This window comes from Gekko japonicus, unplaced genomic scaffold (genome assembly GCF_001447785.1).
Source record: "Gekko japonicus isolate JY-2015 unplaced genomic scaffold, Gekko_japonicus_V1.1 scaffold345, whole genome shotgun sequence".
NCBI classification, from domain to species: Eukaryota; Metazoa; Chordata; class Lepidosauria; order Squamata; family Gekkonidae; genus Gekko; species Gekko japonicus.
In genome coordinates this window covers 645,652-669,674 of record NW_015173684.1, presented here as the reverse complement: position 1 = coordinate 669,674, position 24,023 = coordinate 645,652, and the positions used below count along the sequence as shown (strand labels likewise).

The following is a 24,023-nucleotide window of genomic DNA, read 5'->3' as shown; positions in this document are numbered from 1 at the left end:
AGGAAGGAAGGAAGGAAGGAAGGAAGGAAGGAAGGAAGGAAGGAAGGAAGGAAGGAAGGAAGGAAGGAAGGAAGGAAAGAAAGAAAGAAAGAAAGAAAGAAAGAAAGAAAGAAAGAAAGAAAGAAAGAAAGAAAGAAAGAAAGAAAGAAAGAAAGAAAGAAGGAGGGAGGGAAGGAGCAGGGGGCGGGGCTTGTTGCATGTGCCCGCCCCCTGGGCTCTTTACTGCCAGAGCTCCACTCCTGTGCGCTCCTGCAGGAAATTACCCCTGGTTGTGAAATCTTAATGCGATGTGTGCCTATATTCCTGGTTTACATCTGTGCTTAAAGCATCTTTGTTACAGCTAGATTCGCGTCCAGTAGAATTTTCGAGACGAAAAAGATGTTCAGGGTGTGAGCTTTCACGAGTCAAGGCTCCCTTCGTCAGATATAAGGTTGCATCTGAGGAAAGGGAGCTCTGACTCTCAAAAGCTCATACCTGAAAGTCTTGTTGGTCTTGAAGATGCTATGGGACTCGAATCTACTGCAGACAAACATGGCTACCCTCTGAACCTAGCTTCGTTTGAGAGCCGGTTTGGTGTAGTGGTTAGGAGGAGCACAGACTCTAATCCGGGAGAACCGGGTTTGATCCCCCACTCCTCCACATGCAGCTGCTGGGTGACCTTGGGTCAGTCACAAGTTCTCTCAGAGCTGTTCTCTCAAGGGCAGTCCTCGAATGAGCTCTCTCAGCCCCACCTACTTCATGGGGTGTCTGTTGTGGGGAGGGGAAGGGAAAGGAGATTGTAAGCCGCTCTGAGACTCCTTCAGGTAGCGGAGGGCGGGGTTTAAATCCAATCTCTTCTTCTTGGGTTCTGTTTTTAGAGAGTCAACATGGAATGTTTCCTTCAGGAGTTGATAAGTAGTGATTGATAAGAATTGGGATTGCTACACGCTCAGAATATTTATTTATTTATTTATTCCTTTGATTTATATACCGCTCACCCCCCTAAGGGCTCTGAGCGGTTTACATTATGCAATTCATACAATTCCTACCTAAGGGCCACACACATACAATGAAGGGAAGTGACTAATCAAATATTGTGAAACGAATTGTTCATTGCGCAGTATTCGTTAGCGTGTGAGCGATAATATAAGAAAATTTTCTACAGAAATTACCACAGTAAACATTTTTGCAACTTATCTTTATTGACTCTTCGTTATTGTTGTCACGGATGCTGTTTTTGGAATTCCATACAACCAATTTAAACAATAAACAGCCCCACGTGGGCATCGCTATCTGTTGTTGGTGCCCACTTGCTGCCTCTGTGGTGCTGATCCAAAAGAGGGTCACAGTGCTGCATATGTATTCCCCCCACCCCACCCCCATGGGAGAAACACCAGCGACTTCAGAATTGCGTTCTGGAAATTTGCTAAGAGCAACTTTGCAAATCTCACATCTTTCCCCTTTTGTTTCCGGCAGCATGACGGAGCTAGAAAAGGAAATTGGCAACTTGCGGAGCGGGCTCAGAGCTGTGGAGACCGTAAGTGTGGCTCGTTTGCGTCGTGGTCCCCTGCTGCGAACCAAAGCAGGATTTTTCTTTTTTAAAGCCTTTAGCCTTAAGCGGCAGGAAGTGAAGCTTCCCTCTGGCTTCCGAGAGGCCGTCTGCTTGCTCGTTATTTCTTATTAGGGTTTTATAAAACTCCTAATTGCTGGAATGGCTTCCCTTTGTGGAGTTTCATATGTGCGGTGGCTTATGGCATTCTCTTCTTATTCTTGGGATCACTGGTGGTGGATAAATTATCAGGATGGTACCTTTCCCCTGCCTTCCTTTTTTAGTCCCGTCTCTGGTGGCAGTAGAACGTGCTGCTAAGTCACAGCCAATGTATGGCCACCCTGTAGGGTTTTCAAGGCAAGAGACTTCAGAGGTGGCTTGCCAGTGCCTGCCTCTGCGTCGTGACCTTTGTGTTCCTTGGTGTTCCTTGGTGGTTGTGAGACCCCTGGAGAAATCAGTTCCCAACAACAGAACAGAAAGTTTATTGAGACATTGATTGGATTCAGATGGTTAACTTTTCTGCGTTAGAACTGGGGGAAAGTGCGTGAAGCAAGCAATTATACTTCAATCAAGCAGGACCCTAATGGCCCATGGCCAATCATACCTAAGCTAGAGGCCCGCCGAAATAACGGCCCATAGTTTCCAGGGGAAAGATGATGCCAGGCTGGACTGGGGCTCAAGGTTATGTCTCTGGGCCGACTAAGATAACTACAAGCAACAGCTTGCAGCCCAGAGAGAGGGCGGGCACGATTGACAGTGGTCTCCCATCCAAAAAGGAACCAGGGCCGACCCTGCTTAGCTTCCCAGAACTGATGAGATCAGGCTAGCCTGGACTATCCCAGAAAGAGACAACCAGAGGTGGTTTGCCATCGCCTGCCTCTGCAGAGTCTTACTTGGTAGTCTTGCATCCCAGTATTGACCCGGCTTAGTTTCTGAGATCTGACAAGATGAGGTTCTACCATCCTCCCAGTATTGACCCAACTTAGTTTCTGAGATCTGACAAGATGAGGTTCTACCATGCTACTTTTCCTTCCTGTGCGGCTGTACTGAAACATTAAAATCGGGGCTTTTCTTCCCCCTAGGGGAACGTGCCGGGATGGAGTTCCGGAACCTTTTCAACAAAGTTCTTTTTAAAATGTTTAAAAGTTTGTGAGTTTTCAGTATACATATAGAAAACTTCACTTCCCTCTTGAGAGTTCCGGCACTTTTTTTTTTTTTTAAGCCCTGATTAAAACTATCTAGAAGGGAAGGAGGTGGCATTTCTTCATACCATAGATAGGACCACTGGGAGAGCACAGAATAGCTCTTCAAAGGTCCCTTATAATATTGTTTGGGTGGTGGGGAGAGCCATCGGATTGCAGCCGACTCGTGGCGACCCCATAGAGCAGTGGTGTCAAACATACTGCCCGCGGGCCAGGACTGGCCCGTCCAGGGCCCTTATCTGGCCCGCGAGCAACTGGTCATTACTTTTATTGCCAGATTGCAGAGGCTGTGCATTGTGTCCCTGCATCCTGTCCCAGTGCCAATGCGTAACGGGCGGTGGAAGTGGGAGGGTGGGCATGAGGGAGATACCGTAAGGAAATACTGTAAGAGTGTTAATGTTTTAAGCACGTTTGTATTTTGAGTTAAAAATAATATTGTTAACTGGGTTTGCCTTGTGTCGTTTATAAAGTTTACATCTCCGGTACCTGGCATTACGTTTTATGGCACACGCAGCCGGAGAGACAAAGTGACATTTATGTCAGATCCGGCCCTCGTAACAATTGTATTTTGACACCTCCGCTAGAGTTTTCAAAGCAAGGAGACCTTCAGAGATTGTTTGCTGTTGCCTGCCACTGTGTTATGATCCCGGGCTCCCCTGGTGGTCTCCCATCCAAATACTAGCCAGGGCCAACCCTGCTTAGCTTCCGGAAACTCATATCTGAAATCAGGGTTTCCCTCCCTATTTTCTTCATTTTTAAGTTTCTGCCTTTCTAAATATAATCGTTCAGCTTCCAGTTGTAATTCTCTCTAAGTTCGGCTTCAACTTTCCACCTTTCCATCTCTCTCTCTTTAAGGGCTGCTGTTTGTTCTAACTCTTTATTCTTAAGTGCTGTTGTTTGTTCTAATTTTTTATTCTTAAACTCCATCTCTTTATCCTTATATTCTGCATCAACTTTTAACTTTTCTTTCAGAAACTCTTAAGTATTCTGGATTGGGGTTAAACACTCTTTCAGGGTCTCTCTCACTAGTAGTTTTGCTATATTCCACAGCATTTTGAATCAAGATAGCTCTCATCTCTTCTACACTTTTCCCTTTGTGAGGTAAATTTAAGTCTTTACACTTTTGGATAAGAGCCTCTTTCTTTAATCCTAGAAACTCTGCCATTTTATATGGTATTCCTTTTTCCTCAGAATTTTATTATTCTCTTTAATATGCTCTCTTCCTCAGGATGTTTGTATCCCACTGCTAGTCAGGACAGTCACGTCTCTCTTTCCACACAAATGCTGTCACCACTTCCCACCACCACGTTTAACCACAATTCGTCTCTCACGCCTTTGTCAATACTGGCTGTAGTGAATGCTAGCCAGAGTGTATCAACTCCGCATCCCAATGGGAGGGAGGGATAATATTGAGGTGGAAAAGACCCCCATTTTCCCACCCCCTTGTGGTTAGCTGCAGTATCTGGGCCACATGCCTTGACCACAGAAATGAAACAGCCCCCTGGGTAAAACCACAGTGTGGGTCCTGAGGACTTCCTCTGTCATGACTGGCACCTTCGATTTGAGCTCCCCTCAGTTCCTCCTTCCCTCACGGAAATAAAACCATTTCTCCACAGGAGCTGGAATACCAGAAGACTCAGCCGTCCCACCCGGGAGACAAATTCATTACCGTCGTCAGCCAGTTCATCACCTTGGCCAGCTTCGGCTTCTCGGATGTGGAGGATCTCCTGGCAGAGGCCAAAGAGCTGGTAAGAGACTGAAGTTGCCGGAAAGCTTCCCACTCGTTTCCGTCCGTATCTAAGCTGTGCCTGTGACTCTGCTTGTGACAATTGTGCCCATTTTACAACTGGGTAAATGGAGGTGAAGAGAAGGCAGTTTACATGCGCGGGGGCCTGATTCTCCATGAGATACCTCACAAGATCAAAGCCCCTCAGGGTAGTGTTTTTGCCTTTCCAGCATGGCATTTGAAGGTTAAACCAGATAAAATGCTAAGCATTCTGTGAGCGGCGAGGGTTTTTTTCCCCCTCTTCAAATATCAGCCATATTTGGGAGGCTGATTACAGTTGGGACAATCAGGGGAGTGGGAAAAACCTTCCACCCCACACACTCCATTTTCAAGGCCTAAAATTGCTCTAAAAGCCACTATTTGCCCCATTGGGACAACCAGTACAGATAATGTTTGTCGCTGTGTCTTTGCCCTCAGTTTGAGAGCCAGTTTGGTGTAGTGGGTAAGTGCATGGACTCTAACCTGGGCGAACCGGGTTTGATTCCCCACTCCTCCACATGCAGCTGCTGGTGTGACCTTGGGCCAGTCACAGTTCTTTCAGAGCTGTTCTCTCAAGAGCAGTTCTCTCAGAGCTCTCTCAGCCCCGCCTACCTCACAGGATGTCTGTTGTGAGGAGGGGGAGGGAAAGGAAAGGTGATTGTAAGCTGCTCTGAGTCTCCCGAGTGAAGGGCGGGGTGTAAATCCAATTTCTTTTTCTTCTTCTCAAATCGGTCAAGCAGCTACTCCTTGGAGCTGTTTCTGGCCAAGAAAATGGCAACGGGGGAAGCTTAACCCCCCCCCCCCCATTCATGCTACGGGGGAAGCTTAACTCCCCCCCCCCCCAAGTTTGGTGTTGTGGTTAAGTGAGCGGACTCTAATCTGGGAGAACTGGATTTGATTCCCCACCTCCTCCACTTGCCCCTGGCTGGATAACCTTGGGCAAGCCATACTTCTGATAAGAGCTGTTCTTGAAAAAAACAGCAGTTTCTGTCAGAGCTCTCTCAGACATGACGGCTGAGGGGGTGACATGATCGAGGTTTATAAGATTATGCATGGGATAGAGCAGGTCGAGAAAGAAATCCTTTTCTCCACAATACAAGAAATTGTGGGCTCTCAATGAAATTGCTGAGCAGTCGGGTTATAACAGATAAAAGAAAGTCCTTCTTCACCCAAAGAGTGATGAACACATGGAATTCACTGCCACAGGAGGTGGCGGCGGCTACAAGCATGGACGGCTTCAAGAGGGAATTAGATAAGCATACGGAGCAGAGGTCCATCAGTGGCTATTCGCCACAAGTTGTAGATAGGAACTCTTGGTCTGGGGCAAGTGATGCTCTGTCTTCTTGGTGCTTGGGGGGGGGGCAACAGTGGGAGGGCTCCTAGTGTCCTGGCCCCTCTGCTGGACCTCCTGATGGCACCTGGTATTTTTGGCCACTGTGTGATACAGAGTGTTGGACGGGATGGGCCATTGGCCTGATCCAACATTGGCGTCTCTTATGTTCTTATGTGCCACTGGACTCTGACTTTGTTCTGTTGCTTCAGACCAACATGGCTTCCCACCTGGAACTCTTTGGTTTAGTCGCTTCCTTCCAGCTGTGGAGTCTTGTGAGAAAAAATCCTACTGTGTGAGCTACTGGCATTAAAGCTGTGAGCGAGCGATTTGGCTCCTGCATAAATTAGTTTCCTCTGGAGCCCTCCTTCCTGAGCTAAGACAAAAATGTGTGAGCCAGGGGCTAAAAAACTGTGCGCTAGCTCACACTGACTCAGCTTAGAGGGAACACAGCTCCCCACCTTGATATATTGTCATGGGACTCTCCGATAGTCGTCTGCTTGGGCTCTAAATCTGGTTCTATCTAGTGTCAAAAGCGGTCCACGAGAGTGAGATAACCAGATCACATTAGGAAATTAGCTGGCAGTTTTTGGGGGGTTGGGTGTTTTCTTTTCACAGGCACCTGGGGTCATTTCCCAGGTATCCTCTTTGATTGTAGCCGGAATCCGGCTTGCAGTTTTCCTCCCCGATGCACGCAGCTGTATTTTTAACAACTTCCTGCTTACATAGATGCAGTTTCTTCCCTTCAGAAAAGGGGGAGGGGGGATAGGAAGAATTTCTTTTTTAAAGGCTTCACTGCCACATTTGGTTCCAATACAGACACATGTGGCAGCAATAAATAACAGACAAGGAGCATATCTTCAAAGAGAGGCGGAAAGCGCAAATTCCCCCCTCTCCCTGCCGTGGGTGAGTTTTTGTGCCTTCCCTGCTACAATATGGGGGTTTCCATTAGTTTTTATGGCTCCTGAGTTAATAAAGGGGCGGGGAAAGGGCACGAAATAATAAAGGCCGTTAAAGTGGAAACGGAAGTGCGACTTCCACAATGACTTTTCAAATGCCGGTTGGGGTATGGGAAGGCCTCAGCCTGCACAGTCTGTGTTGTTTATAGTATAGTTAGAAACAGTGTTCCCTCTAAGCTGAGTTCGTGTGAGCTAGCTCAAAGTTTTTTAGCCTCCGGCTCACAGATTTTTTTGTCTTAGCTCAGGAAGGGATGGCTCCAAAGCAAACTATTTTATGCAGGAGCCAAATCGCTGGCTCCCAACTTTAATGCCGGTCACTCACCAAGTAGAATTTTTGCTCACAAGACTCCACAGCTTACAGGGAGCATCGATTAGAAAGCAGGCATCTATGTATCTAATGAGCAATGTGTGGCCCCCATCTGCAGATATCTAGATCCACAGATTGGGGCCACAGTTGTAGGCACAGTGAAGAATTCACTGCTCTCCTGTTCTCCTGGCTGGAGATTGGGAACCCAAATGTATATACGTACTGAGAGCATGACGCAGCCATTTGGCCTTGGCAGAGTTGCGAGAGAGAGATAGCAGACAGCTGCCTGTACACACACACACACACACACATTCCTTAGTTCATGTCTCATGACAGGATGCTGTAATGTATGAAAGGGAGGGGGAAAGGAGGAGACGGATTTTCAATAAATATAGCTGGTGAGTGAAAGCATGGATTCATTCAAGGATTCATTCAGTCATTCAGTCATTCAGTCAGCTTTCTGCAGAAGCTGTTTGTGTCGTGTCTTCTTCGAACCCCAGCAAACTACACACAGTGACACTAAACAGACTTTTCTGCAAAATTTGGGGGACTCCCTAAGGCAGGGGTGTCAAACATAAACCCCGGGGGCCAGAACTGGCCCTTCTAGGCTCTTATGCGGCCCGTGAGCGACTAATACAAGGGAGGGAACAGGAGACTGCTCCGGGGGGGGGGGGGGGTTGTGGCTTCAGCATAGCAGAACAACCTCGTCTGCAGCAGTCAAGTATTGTGGGACCGTCTGCCTAGTGCTCCGCTGCTGGCTCTCCAGTCAGCCTATACAGGTTTTCCTTTTCACCCCCCCTCCCAGCCCATGGGGCCTTGCAGTGAGGATACACCAACCCAGAGCTTACCAGCTGCTGCCTTTTATACAGTTTATATCTCCAGTACCTGGCATTACGTTTCATGGCACACACGGCCCGGCCCGGCCCGACAAAGTGACATTTGTGTCAGATCTGGCCCCCATAACAAATGAGTTTGACACCACTGCCCATACAGTTTGGTGTAGTGGTTAAGTGTGTGGACTCTAATCTGGGAGAACCGGGTTTGATTCCCCACTCCTCCACATGCAGCTGCTGGTGTAACCTTGGGCAAGCCGTAGTTCTGTCAGAGCTGTTCTTGAAAAAAGAGCAGTTTCTGTCAAAGAGCTCTCTCAGCCCTGCCTACCTCACAGGGTGTTTGTTGTAAGGAGGGGAAGGGGAAGGAGTTTGTAAGCCGCTCTCAGACGCCTCTAGGTAGTGAATGGTGGGGTATAAATCCAATCTCTTCTCTTCTCTTTTCTCTTCTCGTCTTATTTTTCATCTAATGTAAGCAAAACAATCTGATTTCTTTTTTTAAAATGGTGGGATTAAATTCCCCCCTCCCCAAATAACAGGGTTTTGTCTTCGCATGTGGCTACCTTACTGCCACAGAGCTCGGGGGGGGGGGGGATGCTGGCAATTGTAAGCCACTTTGAGACCCCTTAGGGTGGAGAAAAGCAAGATATAAAAATCAGCTCTTCTTCTTCTCCTTGCCATCTCCCAGCCATTCCCTCTCTCCACCCAATACATACCCGTTAACTCCTTCTCCCCTGTATTCAGACATGCTATTTCCTCCCCCTTCTCAGCTATCCTTGACATTCTTCCTCTAAAACTACAAGCCCAGTTTCCCTTCTACACTTTGCCCCCCAAAAAACAAAAAAAGATAGCCAATCCTTGCTTTCTTCCACAAGACTGGAAAAGGACGTGTGATTCAGAAGAACCTAGAAGACACAGGGTGTCGTTTGGTGTAGTGGTTAAGAGCACGGACTCTAATCTGGGAGAACTGGGTTTGGATTCCCCACTCCTCCACATGCAGCTGCTGGAGTGACCTTGGGTCAGTCACAGGTTCTCTCAGAACTCTCTCAGCCCCACCTACCTCACAGGGTGTGGCAGAAGAACGCTGTCCCCAGATTGTGTTTCCCAGCACCAATTTGAGACACACACGCACAGTCCTGTGAAGGAGAAAAAACTAAGAGGTTTGTAATAGTGAGAGCCCAGATACAACAGGGTTGGGACCCTCAGAACCCAACGAGCTTCTCCAACATTACAGTGGGTGACATAGAATTTTATCGTTCACATTACATCAGAGGAATAAAACAGTTATTGGTTCCATCAAACTTTGTCAAACTTCGTCACCTATTTCTTATTTGGTTCAGACCTGTGGGCCGGGGTCTTCCGAGGCAAAGTTTTTTTCTAGCTGAACACTAAACTCTTCTTTGGCCTAGGCTATGGAGTGTCAAAAGTATCTCTATTAGCTGATATGGTTATAAGATGCCCGTTGTCTTCCTTTTAGCCAGGCTAATCGGCACATGCACAGAAGTAGCCAGTCAGCCAAGGCCGCAAACCTCAGCAAAACAGCATTTCATTTAATTCTTCCAGCAAGCATGTTCAGCACTAGCCATAAATGAACCAAAGTTAATATCTGAATACATGCATGATTGATTTCTGTCTATATAGTTAAAATCATAAATGGTACTGTGACGCCCTCCTTATTGGGGAGGACTAATTTCACTTTAAAAGTTCTCTTTTTATTCTGTTTATCTGGGTATAGACGGCTGCCACCAGGAAATTTTAAGGATTTCCAAACCTTTATACTTTACTGTTGCTCTTACTATTTTGGTAGACCGAGTTCAAGGCTTACGAGGAACTATATGGTCCTGAGGAAGTATTTCTTTCAGAGCTGGTATATTTGAATAAAAGAGGATTTATTGAAATAATTCATAAATAAAAGGGTAGAACAATGTAACTAGTAATGTGTAAATGATGAACAATTGCTTTGTGTATCACACACAATCTGCTCCCTTACTGACAGGGATCTTTTCATGTAACTTTGTATCACTTGTTTATCTCCATGCCATATAGGTTCACTGTCTCTTTCCAGTTTGTTATAACACCCAGACTTTACTTTAACTCAGCCCTCAGATCTCTTATCCTTTCTCTCAGAACAACCTCAGCTGTTCTTAACTGCTTCAACACAGATCTAACTTATTCCACATAGGACTGCTTCTAACTTTCCTCACACACAGAACTAACTGAACTTATCAACTGTTAACCTGTAACTGTCACTCCTGACTGACATACATACTCATCCACTCATTTTCACTTCCAAAACCCCTCCCCCTCTCTGTCAACCACCAATCATACCACACTTGCATCTCTCAACAACTCTAGTCTACCAACCACAGCCATGCAACCAAACTTTTAAAGAGACACACACACAAAAAACCAAGGAATCGTTACAGGCACTTAACATCTCTATCATGGAAACGTTAAGTGTATCTGCTAAGTGTAACCTGGTTAGTCAGCGGCAGAGTACAAAAGGCTTAACAGTGCGTACAACACAGGGTGTCTGTTGTGGGGAGAGGAAGGGAAAGGATAATGTTAGCTGCTCTGAGACTCTAAGTGAACGGCAGGGTATGAATCCAATCGCCGCCGCCTCCTCTTCTTCTACACAGAGCACCTCTTAGAAACAGCCGCCTCCCTCTTAGGTTTGTGACCTCCCCCATGGTGGCCATTTTGTGATGGCGCTCACTCCATGTTCTCAGAATAACAAAAGTACCCATGGGCTCAACAAGGCTGGGCAGTGGCAAACAGGGACTCTCTTGTTTGCCCAGACTCTCTGACAGCGCGAGGGCTTTGTTTTCACTTTACGTAGGGAGTCTAGAAAAGTCTGGTGGGGCCTTATGACAGGAATGGTACTTAGGCAAAAACCTTGAGTGGTATCTCAGACCTACAGTTTTTATTCAGGGTGTTGACTCTGTCCTATAATGCCCCCTGTGGTTTCTGACCAGGGTATCTGAAGGGCCATCTTCTCCCATACATTCCTCCCCAAGAACTAAGATCACAGAGAGAGGCGCCCCTGACTGTCCCATCAATCACAGAAACTTGCCTGGTGGGCACATGAGATGGCCTTTTCAGTGGTAGCCCCACGATTGTAGAAAACCTTCTCAGGGAGGTGCACCTGGCCCCTTCACTGTTGATCTTCAGGAGGCAGTTGGACAGTTTATTTAGGACGACATTTGACTGATTCATCAGGCTGCGGTGGCTCAAGTGGTTAAGACACTAAACTGCAGACCGGAAGGTCAGTAGTTCAGCAGTTCGAGACCTGCATGCCGCATGACAGAGTGAGCTCCCGTCTCTGGTCCCAGCTCCTGCCAACCTAGCAGTTCGAAAGCAAGACATTGCAAGCTTCGGTGGGAAGGTAACAGCGTTCTGTGCGCCTTGGCATCTAGTCATGCCAGCCACATGACCACGGAAATGTCTTTGGACAATGCTGGCTCTTCGGTTTGGAAACGGAGCACCGCATCCCTAGAGTCAGGTTTGAGTGACTTTCGAGCAAAGGAAACCTTTACCTTGACCTTGACCGGTTTAGTTTTTCTTTATTGGCAGTCCTGACTGGAAATTTTAAAACTGTGGTCTTTTCAGTGTTTTCAGAAGACTTGTTTTATTTATATGGCGAACCTAAACAGCATGATAAAAAGTAGAGACATCACCCTGCCAAAAAAAGTCCACATGGTCAAAGCAATGGTATTCCCAGTAGTCATGTATGGCTGCGAGAGTTGAACTATAAGGAAGGCCGAGTGCCGAAGAATAGATTCTTTTGAACTATGGTGCTGGAGAAGACTCTTGAGAGTCCCTTGGACTGCAAGAAGATCAAATCAGTCAATCCTAAAAGAAATCAACCCTGACTGTTCCCTGGAAGGCCAGATAATGAAAGTGAAACTCAAATACTTTGGCCACCAAATGAGAAGGGATCACTCACTGGAGAAGACCCTGATGCTGGGAAAGATTGAAGGTCAAAGAAGACGGGGACGGCAAAGGATGAGATGGTTAGACAGTGTCATAGATGCAACGAACATGAAATTGAGCGGGCTTCGGAGGACGGCGGAAGACAGGAGGGCCTGGCATGATCTTGTCCATGGAGTCGCAAAGAGTCGGACTCGACCCTGCGACTGAACAAATAAATCCTTTTATTTATATTGTAAGCAGCCTGGAGTTCTGTGAGTGAGAAAGGTGGCCAATAAATGTTTTAAATACATAAAATATTAAGAAGTATGACATGATGGACGGTTAGTGGAATGAGGTTTGGTGTGCCTTGAATCACCCCTTCCTTAAGCAGACCAAGGCTTTAAAAGGGGAGTGGACAGATTCATGGAGGACGGGGGCTGTCAGTGGCTGCTGGTCACAATGGCCTACTAGTCGTGATGGATACCTACTCCCTCCAGTACCAGAGACAGTAAGAGCGCTTTTGCACATGCCAAATAACGCAGTTCCAATCCACTTCAGCGATCGCTTGCAAGTGGATTTTGCCATTTCACACAGTAAGATTGTGTGCATTGAAAGTGTGTTATAATGGACAAGACTGCAGATAAATATGAAGGGCAAACGAGTAGTCATGCGGGATCTCATACCAAATTTGTGTGCAGGCGGTTCCCTTTGATCACATATTTCGTGGGAAATGATCTACTACCCTCAAATCGTAACTATCTGGAATGGATACATTTTTGATTCACAGGTGTTTAGGCTGAGCCTTGCCCCACATGTTCCCCCAAGGGCACTACGGTCGGGGAATCAAAACCTACTGGACGTTCCAGGCCCCCGGTCCATCAGACTTACCATGACCAGGAATAGGGCGTTTTCGGTGGCAGTTCCTATCTGGTGGAACAAGCTCCCAGAGGAGATCAGGGCTCTGTGGGACCTAGCACAGTTCCGCAGAGCCTGCAAGATGGAACTCTTCCGCCAGGCTTTTGAATAGGAGCCGCCGCCACCAGTGTACCACCAACGCCCCATAATTTCTGCATCATGGGTGAGAACAGGACGTTTAGGGGACGGTCATCTTGCTTTTAGTAAGTGTAACTTTGGAATTGGTTCAGAGGAGCACCAAAATTGTTTATTAACTGTGATGTATTTTTAATATTTTGTACTGTTTTATTGTTTTATTCGGCAATATGCCTTGTTAGCCGCCCTGAGCCTTCGGGGAGGGTGGGATAGAAATGTAAATAATAAATAAATAAATAAAGTTTTAGACGTGAAAAGTAGATTAGACTGAGTACAAGGCTAGTTATGTGCAATATACAGATACTGAGTTGAAATTGATTGAAAAGACAATCTATATATCTAATAGCCAAGTTGCCCCCGGAGTGCGGATCGCTAAATCAGCGCTCCAGGGGCACTTGGGGGGGAGGGGGAGGTTTGTGCACACGTGGGCCAGTCCCCACGTGTGCACAAAAATGCTAAAAGTAGAAAAAAGATTCGGGGGGGATGTTTAAATCCCCCCGAAAGTGACAGAGCGTTCCCTGCGCATGCGCATGGAACGCTCTGTAGCTGGCCTCGCCGCCGCCTCCTCGGAGCCGGGCGGGCGGGAGGACCGGCCTCGCCGCCGCCACCGAGCCCGGCAAAGGGGGGGGGAAAGGACCGGCCTCTCCGCCGCCGCCTCCGCCTCCGCCTCAGAGCCGGGGGGGGACTGGCCTCGCCGCCGCGGAGCCCAGCCAGGTCGGAGGCGGGTGGGGGGGACTGGACTTGCCTCCGTCGCTGCTGCCTCGGAGCTGCCCGGGGGGGAGGACCGTCGCGGGTCCCCGTCTTGTGTAATATATCTTTCAGTATGCATGTTTGTATTGTTTTAATTAAATAAAATTTTGACAACCAAAAAAAAAAGAAAATAAAGAAAGTGTGTTATTTAGTATGTGTGAAAGTGCCCTAAAGAGCTTCTTTGTATCAGTTGCTGGGATACACGGGCTGGGGGGGGGACAGACTTCGTCACAGTCTTCCTGTTTGTGGGCTCCCTAGAGGCAGCTAGTTTCCCACTGTGTGAACAGAATGCTAGACTAGACGGGCCTTTGCTCCAATCCAGCAGGGCTCTTCTTATCTTCTTAGATCAACAGGTTCAGTAGAAGAGAGATGTACTGGTCTAGTGGGCTCCCCCACCACCACCCAGGACCAATGAAACTGATGGGCAGTAGGTTCAGGATGGACAAAAGGGAATACTACTCTACACAGAGAGTGATTCAAATGTGGAATTGGCTGCCCGAGGATATCATGATGGCCACAGGAATAGACAGCTTTAAAACGGGATTAGATAGATTCATGGAGGATATAAGTCTATCAGTGGCTACGAGCCATGGTGACTGAGGGGAACCTCCACATTCAGAGTCAGTAATCCTTTGAATCCCAGCGCCAGGAAGAAACATCAGGAGATCTCCCTGCCCTGTTGTTGGCCGTCCAGAGGAACTGGTTGGCCACTGTGTGAGACAGGATGCTGGACTAGATGGACCGCTGGCTGATCCAGCAGGGCTCTTCTGATGTTCTTATGAAGGCCTTGGCCTCTGTGCCCTGTTGTTGGCCCTCCAGAGGAACTGGCTGGCCCCTGTGTGAGGCAGGATGCTGGACTAGATGGCCCACTGGTCTGATCCAGCAGAGCTCTTCTGATGTTCTTATGAAGGCCTCGGCCTCTGTGCCCTGTTGTTGGCCGTCCAGAGGAACTGGGTGGCCACTGTGTGAGACAGGATGCTGGACTAGGTGGGCCCTCAGTGGTCTGATCCAGCAGGGCTCTTCTGATGTTCTTATGAAGGCCTTGGCCTCTGTGCCCTGTTGTTGGACATCCAGAGGAACTGGTTGGCCACTGTGTGAGACAGGATGCTGGACTAGATGAACCACTGGTCTGATCCAGCAGGGCTCTTCTTATGTTCTTGTCAGGGGAAGGCTTCGGCCTATATGCCCTGTTGCTGCCCATCCAGAGGAACTGGTTGGCCACTGTGTGAGACAGGATGATGGACTAGATGGACCACTGGTCTGATCCAGCAGGGCTCTTCTTATGTTCTTGTCTGGGGAAGGCCTCGGCCTATATGCCCTGTTGCTGGCCATCCAGAGGAACTGGTTGGCCACTGTGTGAGACAGGATGCTGGACTAGATGGACCGCTGATCTGATCCAGCGGGGCTCTTCTTATGTTCTCAACCGTGATTTCCCTCTTCCAGTTCACCAAGGCCGTGAAGCATTTTGGGGAAGAACCAGGGAGAACGCAGCCCGACGAGTTCTTTGGGATTTTCGACCAGTTCCTTCAAGCTGTGACGGAAGCCAAACAGGAGAATGAAAACATGAGGAAGAGGAAGGAAGAAGAAGAGCGGCGGGCACGCATGGAGGCACAGGTGAGTGTGTGTAGAGGAGGTGTGTGTGGAAATCCTGCAGCACTTCGAAACCCTGCCGTTTTGCAGAATGTTCGGGCCTGAAACATTGAGAACGCTCTTATAAAGGGATTAGAACCAGAGTGTGATGGATCGGCTCTTAAGGTAGTTTCTGCAGGGAGTCGTATTGTAGCATATCACAGTGTTCGTTGTACATGTTAGAGGAGGGGCCCTGGCTCAGTGGCAGAGCCTCTGCTTGGCACGCAGAAAAGGTCCCGGGTTCAACCCCCGGCATCTCCAGTTGAAAGGACCAGACAGTAGGTGATGTGAGAGACCTCTGCCTGAGAAACCGGGGAGCGGCTGCCAGTCTGAGTAGGCAATGGCGACCTTGACGGACCAATTGGTCTGGTCAGGATAGGGCAGCTTGCGGAATTGGAGGCTGCAGAATTGGACAAATTTATTGATAAAAGGCGCAACAGATTCGACATTTGAGAATACCTGGTCACGGTTTTATAACTGGTATGACAAACATATGTAGGCAAGCTTGCAAGAGACAGACCAAGAGTTTCCTAAATGAAATATATACCTGTTAGGAAGGTAGAGACAGAAAAGTTGCTTACGCCGTTCATGAGAAATTGTTATTACGGCGGAATAGGTAGTAGTATAAACAAGAGAGGAGACCCGCGAAACTCGCGGGGGGGCGGTGGAGCTCTGCAATCAGCAGACGGAGGAGGAAGCAGGAGCAGGTGAGCTTCCCCCCCCATCCTGCAGGTTTCGCCGTCTCCTTCCCGCCCCCCCTCCGGCTGCAAAAGGAGGCCCGCGCGGCTTGGACTACAAGAGTACAGAGTAAGTCTGTCAGTGAGGATCCTGGTATCTGGAGCGAAAAGCAAGTTTGACATCCCAGTTTGCAGCTCTGTGGGAACAACTAAGAACTAGATTTGTTCCTATGTGCCTAGAGCCTCCATGCCTTCTGTTTCTTAAGTCACATCAGAGTATGTCAGAAGCATAGGAACTATCCTTATACTAATACCCAAGTTGCCCCCTCCGTGCGGATATCTATATCTGCACTTTGGGGGCACTTGGGGGCAGGGGGAGGTTTGTGCACTCTTGGGGCAGTCCCCAGGGGTGCACAAAAATCGAAAAACTAAAAAAAAATATCGGGGGGATGTTTAAACAGCACGGTCGGCTACAGAGCGTTCGTGCGCATGCGCACGAACGCTCTTTCACTTTCGGGGGGATTTAAACATCCCCCCGATATTTTTTTTTAGTTTTTCGATTTTTGTGCACCCCTGGGGACTGCCCCAAGAGTGCACAAACCTCCCCCTGCCCCCAAGTGCCCCCGAAGTGCGGATATAGATATCCGCACGGAGGGGGCCACTTGGCTATTAGATATATAGATATTGGTAGAATTAAGAATAACCTCCATGTATTTGTTTGTATGTTAGTATGTATGTATATGTTATGATTGTTTGTGTATGTTGTGTGAAAAATGCAATAAAATCCTGCCCCTTTGGGGGGCAGTTTAAAAAAAAAAGGATAGGGCAGCTTTATGTGTGTTTGTGTGTGGATTCAGTTGGGTTTATGGGTGGATTCCCCTAATTTATGGGGAGGAGCTGTAGCTCAGTGGAAGAGCTTCTGTTTGGCCGGCAGAAGGTTCCAGGTTCAATCCATGACATTTCCAGGTCAAGAAAGTATCAGGCATTAGGTGATGCGGGGGGGGGGGGAGACTCTGCCTGAGACTCTGAAGAGCCACTCCCGGTCCAAGTGGACAGTATTGATCTGGATGATGACCCAGTGCTTCGATTTTGTCTAAGGCAGCTTCCTAGAACCTCAAGTTTCCTGGCTTTACTCCCACTAGTTTTGGTGGCACTGAGTGCTCCCTCTAAGCTGTGGAGTTTTGTGAGCAAAAATTCTACTTTGGGAGCTCCTGGCATTAAAGTTGTGAGGGAACGATTTGGCTGCTGCACAAATTACTTTGCCCTGGAGCCCTGAACGAAGATGAAGATGTGTGAGCCAGAGGCTAAAAAAAACTGTAAGCTAGCTCACACTAACTCAGCTTAGAGGGAACACTGGAATTTTACATTCCCCTTCTAATGTCTCTCTGTCCCCCTTTTCCCTCCCGCCCAGCTCAAAGAACAGCGTGAGAGGGAGCGCAAGGCCAGGAAGGCGAAAGAGAACAGCGAGGAAGGCGGAGAGTTCGACGACCTCGTCTCCGCCCTGCGGTCTGGCGAAGTCTTCGACAAAGACCTTTCCAAACTGAAGCGCAACCGCAAGCGAGTCACCAACCAGCTGGCGGACGGCAGCCGCGAGCGGCCCGTCACTAAGCTCAACTTCTGAACGCCTTCCAGGCCGGAAGAGAGTGAGCATCTGAGAAGAACTCGGCCGAGCAGCTGTGTGGAAGCGGCCCACGTTTGCCTGCCTTGCCCCTCGAGCGGACCGGCTCTTCCTCCCTTCTCATTTTGCGTGCATGTGCTCGTGGGAGCGTGTGCGCGAAGGTGCCATAAACACATCCGGTGGGGTGGGCAGAGGGGCGGGAACTGTGCCCTCTGCACGCGGGAACACGCACAAAAGCCCTGCTGCCTAAGCCAGCGTTCCCTTTCCTTTCCCTCAACCAAGGAGGGTGTTTCCAAACAGTAGCTTCTCCGCTGTCCGAGCACAAACTTTGAGAAAGCGAAGGTCAGAAACCACTCCTGCGGGAAATTGACGCTTCTCATGGGAAAGCAGGCAAGACAATGGGGATTCTCTCTATGGTGTTCTATAACTATGTCCCGCCCCTTAAAATGGCCAGCACACGGGAATCTGTTTCACACCGGGGTTATGACGCCCGTCTCTCCTCCCTGCAGTTTTCCCAACCCAGAATTCCCCTGTATGATTGTTAAAACTGCATGGTAGGGGAGACGGGGAACTTGCATTTCTCATGCCGCAGTCCTGACCCGAATCGGGGCCTCGTGCCACCATTTAAAGGGAGGAAACAATGGGAAAGCGCCATACGCTGAACTCCCGGCGTCTTGTCTGGTTTGGGTCTTACAGATTTGTAAAGGGGGTTGGGGAGGGGGAGTAGGGAGATTTAAAGTGGGGGAGGACGGGAGGGGAAAAAAAAGGAGACTGTATGTGTGAGCCTTGGTCAGGACGCGGGCTCTTTTTGTAGCAGGAACTCCTTTGCATATTAGGCCACACACCCCTAATGTAGCCAATCCTCCAAGAGCTTACAGAGCTCTTCTTACAGGGGCTACTGTAAGCTCTTGGAGGATTGGCTACATTAGGGGTGTGTCGCTTAATATGCAAATGAGTACCTGCTACAAAAAGAGCCCTGCGAGAGCGGTCCGTTGAGACTGGGGCGGCAGGGTGGCTTGAAGTCCGTTCAAAAGTCCTCCGTTGTGGCCGGTAAGAATCGAAGTGATTAGTTCTTGTTATTCCAAAACTTGAATTCTACACCCCCACCCATGGTGACTGTGCAGGTTCCACCATTCTTCTCCGTACCCGCCCTCTCCCCCTCCCCCATCTCAATGGATCGCTTTTTTTTTTTTTTTGGTTGTCGGTTTTGAACGAGATGCGTTTCTCTTCCATAAGCCTGCTGAAGAAAATTTATCCGGAGGACATTCTTCTTGCTGTAACAGTACACGTGTGGGAGTTTGCTCGTTGTCTTGCCTGAGTTGGGGGGGGGGGCGGTGTTGTTTTGTGCTTCTTTTTTAAATTATAAGGCTAAAGAGCTCCGTGTTTAAGTTCTGTTTCCCCTCCCCCCCCCCCATGGGACAAGCTGTATTCTCTGTAAATATAGGTCGGAATTGATTCTATATCTGGGCCGGTTCCGTCACAATGCTCAACTGATGCCGGGCAGCTCCCAGAGAGACTTTGAGTGTTTAGACACCGGTGCAAAGCTTAGGGCATGCTCGTCATACACACGCAATGTTGCCATGTGCACAGACCAGTGTGTTAAAGCTGCATTTTGAGTGCAATCTCTGTTTCCTTCTCTTCAGATAGACCAACCTGTTAAACTTACTGTAGTGTATTGGGGGGGGGCTACTTCAACCAAAATGGTTCTTAAGAGGGCCTCCCCCCAATATTGAGGATGTATCCTCTCTTGTAGCTTGTTCCCTGATGATGCCATGAACCACAGTGCCATGGAGCCCCAGGTTTTGGGGGGCACGTGGAATTGTGGCTTCATTCCAGGTTGTCCTGGATCTCAAAAGAGAAGGGGTTAGAGGCTGTTTTCTAGCAGAAGGGAGCTTTGAAAAGGGGCTGGCTTTCGTTGACTTTTTAAGGACTTTAATTTATAATGTAAAAATAGAGGGAGACAAAAAACAACAACAACAGAGGCCAAAACAGTTTTTATTTTTTGTTTTGTTTGTTTCTCGGGGGGGGGGGCGAAAGTGTTTCGCTGTTCATATTTTGTCTTGCAGATCTGTAAGCAGAACTACCTTGTAAAAGACGTTGATCCAAAATTCTACGAAGCCCAGATTACTCAGGGAGTAATTAATAATTTTTAAAAAATAGTAATACAAAAAAAAAAACGGGAAACTTTTTTTTGAATGCCAATACTATAGCACGGCTTAATATTCTTAAATTATAGAGAATATAGACTGTTACTTTTTTTTGTTTTTGCTTTTATTTATTTGTGGGTTTTCTTTTAAGTGATTTTTTTTTATATACTATCATCGCTCTGTTGTGATCTGAGACGTAATGGGGAATACTGTGTTTATGCGTGTGTCTTTCCCGTGGAGGTTTTTAGTTGATCCCTGTTGCACTAGTAGTTGTCTTGAAATATGCCGGTCTCGCAAAGGATATTGACTGGTGAGGACTTTGGATGACATTTCCCTCCCCCCTCATGTACCAAACAGCAAAATGTGCAGTTTTCTATAAAAGTTTGTACAGAATGCAATTCTCGGCACAGGGCTTGACAGATCCCCAGTGCGGCATGGAAACTGTGAAGATCACTTTGTAGAGAGCTGTCAACGGGCTTTTCCGCATTCCTACTTCCCTCACTTCTAAGTTCCTGTTCCTTTGAGGATGTTTTTCCTGCTCTGCGTGTGTTTTACTCCCTCTAGCATTCAATTCAATACCACACAGGTTTATGTCCGGAGTAAGAAGAAGAAATTTTATTATGGCATCCAGCCAAAACAATCCAAACACTTCAGCAAAGGGGCACCAAAATAAGATATTACAAAAAATACAATATAGAAATGTCCAGAATAAAAACTGGCCGTTTAAATCTGCAGGGTGGTATGCCGGATACAAACCGGTGTAATATCAAATTGACCACTAGGGGGAGTAGAATACATGCAGAACAGGGAAAACCCCTGAAGAAACAGGAATTTACAAATAAGGAGAATAAGGAAAAGCCCAAAGAGAGTGTGTGCCTAAAAGCGTGTGTGCGTGTGTTTTCTTTTTTACAACTTTAGCTTCTCTTCATCTTTCGGGTGTTCCACATGTGCAGACGACTCTTCAAATAGCTTGCAAAGCAGTAAGAATGCAGAAGCCGATTCTCCAAACCGCTGTGAACCTTACCGAATGTGCAAAGACAGCACTTTTTTTGCGATAAAAGTTGGAAACGTAGTCGATCCGTAACTGTTCCTTAACTAAAGTGCCTCTATTTTTTTATATGTTTTTTTTTTCCATTTATAGCGGGAAGAAATTTGGTTGATTACAATTTGAGGAACTGACTGTTTCCCCCCCAAACGAGTTTGGATGATCCAATGATTTGCATTTAATGGTTTGGGGTGTTGTTGTTTTTTTTTAGAACAAAAGCATGTTTTGAATTTGGAAACTAAAACAATAAAAGAGGAATGGTGTTGTCTATACAGCTTTAAGTGGTCGTCAGGGGACCTTTCCTGCTTCGTAGCTCAAGAGACATAGGGTGGCATGTGTAAACTGGGTGTTTCTGGTGCACAACAGCATCTGCAGAATGTGTCTTGGAGAAAGGCGGGTCCCTTATTCTTCCAGGACACTTCCACGTTTACTGCAGGAAGGCACATTCCTCGTGCACCTGTTTACAAGGACCGTATGACCCAGCAGGGGACGTGATAACATCTTGCTTTCTTCCATGTGGAGATCAAGACTGAACCTGTATTTCTGATCTCCTGAAGGTCCCATCCTGAAGCACGCTCAGTTCTGGAAAACCGTTCAGACAGATTACCTTTACCACAACAAACGGTGCTTTGTGTGGTTTGGAACGGGTCTCCTCCTCCCCCCACCCCACTTGCAAGATTACTTCTTGCAGCTAACATTGTGGAAATCCACACCCTTGTGGCGGGAAAATGAACCACGCAACCCCTTCCCGTGGTGGCGGGCTCTGTGTTCAAATTGGCGAGCCTTAATTGTACAGCAGGGGGGGTGTAGCAGAGGAGGTTTCAGAGCACCTCCATCTCGCACGATCAGTCCAACTGTACCATTGCAAACGGAGGTCATTCCACGCAGGTAATGACGAAGCACTCGAGAAAACGCTTCAATCGCAGTCCTGTCCAATCCGATGCATGGGAAGACAGATTATAAATATTAAATGCTGAAAGAGGTCACGTGTGAATCGAGTCATTGGCTTTTTGAGGGCAGAGCCAGAAGGCAGCCCCAAGGTTCTGATCGGGCCCACCGCAGCGCATCCGGGTTCTGCAATCTGGGATGTCGCCATAGCATGTTGCAGAAGCTTTGTCCAAAAGTGTTCTGGTGTTTCGGTGCATTAAGAACCAACCTGTATGGCATCGGGTTTGTGCTGTACAAAAAAAAAAGTGTTAAAGTGTTCACAGGTGTAGTTGCTTCAGTTTTGCAGCTGGTGGGGTCCCAGGAATTCTCGGGAATTCCAGCTGCACAGATGGCAAAATTGGGAAGCCGGGCATTGGTTATAGCCTCCCCCCCCCTTTTCTCGCGCTTCCAAGACTATTTTTACTTTACAGCAGACCTTGTTTATTGGGCTACTCCTGCCCTTTCTTTTTCTGTTCTTTCCTTAAATTGGGGGGGGGGGTGACACTATGTGTGCAGGTAAATACCATGTGCCATTTCTCGCAAACTACATTTAGACTGGTGCTGAGTAGAAGTAGCCACTCTTTTTTTTAAAAAAAAAAAAATGATTTCCCTCTCTGTCTCTCCTGGGTGTGTAATTTCGAAGATTTATTTTCTTTTTAATTCATGCCAAAAAAAAGAGAAAAAAAGACAAGTGATAGTTTGTAAACTGAAGTATACTAATGTAGCTTTGTGGTAGCAAAGAGTTTAGTGGTTCCGTAGGTGCAAGGATGTTTTTAGCTAGCAGGATATGCTGTGTATGTTATGAGGCTGTACATTTTTTAAAAAAAAGAAAGAAAGAAAGGTGGCAATATGCAATAAAGTGTGTAAATACTATGGACGCATAGTCTTTTTATTTGGTCGCTGTAAATAAGATTTTTTTTAAAACTGCTGCTGTGGGTGGTACGGTCTGTCACGCGGGGAAACACATCTTAACATTCAAATGGAAGTCCACAGAAAATCTCTCTACCAGTGTGATACGTGTACATTTTCTTGTGCCTCTAACATTTATTTTACAAAATTTATACCCCACCTTTCTGCCCTCAGGGGGACCATGAAGGCAGCTAAGAGATTAAAACGTACACAAGTGAGCTCAAAAAAGTTCTTAACTGTAGGGATGTGAAGAGAAGAAGAAGAGATGGGATTTATACCCCGCCCTTCACTACCCAAGGGAGTCTCAGAGCGGTTTACAAACTACTTTCCCTCCCCCTCCCCACAACAGACACCCTGTGAGGTAGGTGAAATTGAGAGAGCTCTGACAGAAACTGCCCTTTTTTCAATAACAGCTGTGACAGAACTATGGTTTGCCCAAGGTCATCCAGCAACTGCAAGTGGAGGAGTGAGGAATCAAACTCGATTCTCCCAGATTAGAGTCCACACACATAAACACTACACCAAACTGGCTCAAACTGTGTTGCTGGGGACAAAGATCAAATTAAGTCATGCCATAGTATTCCTCATCACTATGGATGGGTGTGGCGAAATGGGGACCCACTCTCAGCCCTGAATAGCCGTTCACTGGTACGCAAGCCCGTTTTCGCATGCCCACCCTGCCTGGTGGGGCTATTCCCTTCCTCATTCGTTGCCACCACTCACTGGATTCACACTGCCTTCCTAGAGGGACAGTGAGACCCCTCTAGCTGATTCCCCAACCCAGAAAAAGTGGGTACCTCAGTCTTTGGGCACCCCCTGGAGAATTAGCGACCCCTACGATCTGGGTCCGTTTGGGTTCCCTCTCTACCTCTGGAGGTGGTGGCCTCGGGATAGGATTTGGTTTCCCCCCTCCTTGTTGTTGGAGAGAAACTCCAGCCTTCCTCAGGATTGATCACCTGTACTGCTACTCTCCTAGCTCTCCACCACGATTTATAGTGGCCTGGGTTGCCCACGGAGTCTGGAGTAACAGGAGTCCCACTTGTACGCCGCCCCTTGCAGCTCTCATCCAAGGCTGAGGCGAAGACCAACTAAAAACCTCCCTGGAGGGCCAAAGCCTTTTATCTGGCTGGCTCCACCCCTGGGTAAGTCCCTACTTTCCCACACTTTTCCCCTAAAGCTGCTGGGAAATGTAGGCAGGGAGGTATGGCAGTTCCATTGTTCCCTATGGAGCACCTTCCTCCTCCAGAGGACTACCAGACGGGCAGCCATTTTAAGGTACTGCTGCCTCTGCCCGGCAGCCATTTCATTACAATGGGCAATTAAGTTGGACAATGAAGAAATCCGACAGGAAGGGATTCCTTTGAAATGCGGTGCTGGAGGAGAGTGTTACGGATACCATGGAGTGCCAAAAAGACAAATCGGGCGGGGGGGAGGGGGT

At 47.7% G+C, this 24,023-nt stretch overlaps 1 protein-coding gene across 1 annotated transcript in view; it reads left to right on the top strand.

The window, feature by feature from the left end:
• DAAM1 (dishevelled associated activator of morphogenesis 1) overlaps positions 1-18,241 on the top strand; it is a 321,668-nt gene extending 303,427 nt beyond the window's left edge. The window contains exons 23-26 of the mRNA XM_015423080.1: positions 1,456-1,516; positions 4,347-4,478; positions 15,077-15,247; positions 17,351-18,241. Of these exons, the coding sequence (XP_015278566.1) occupies positions 1,456-1,516; positions 4,347-4,478; positions 15,077-15,247; positions 17,351-17,560 (574 nt within the window). The 3' untranslated portion in view covers positions 17,561-18,241. The remainder of the gene's footprint in view (positions 1-1,455; positions 1,517-4,346; positions 4,479-15,076; positions 15,248-17,350) is intronic.
• The last annotated feature ends 5,782 nt before the right edge of the window (positions 18,242-24,023 follow it).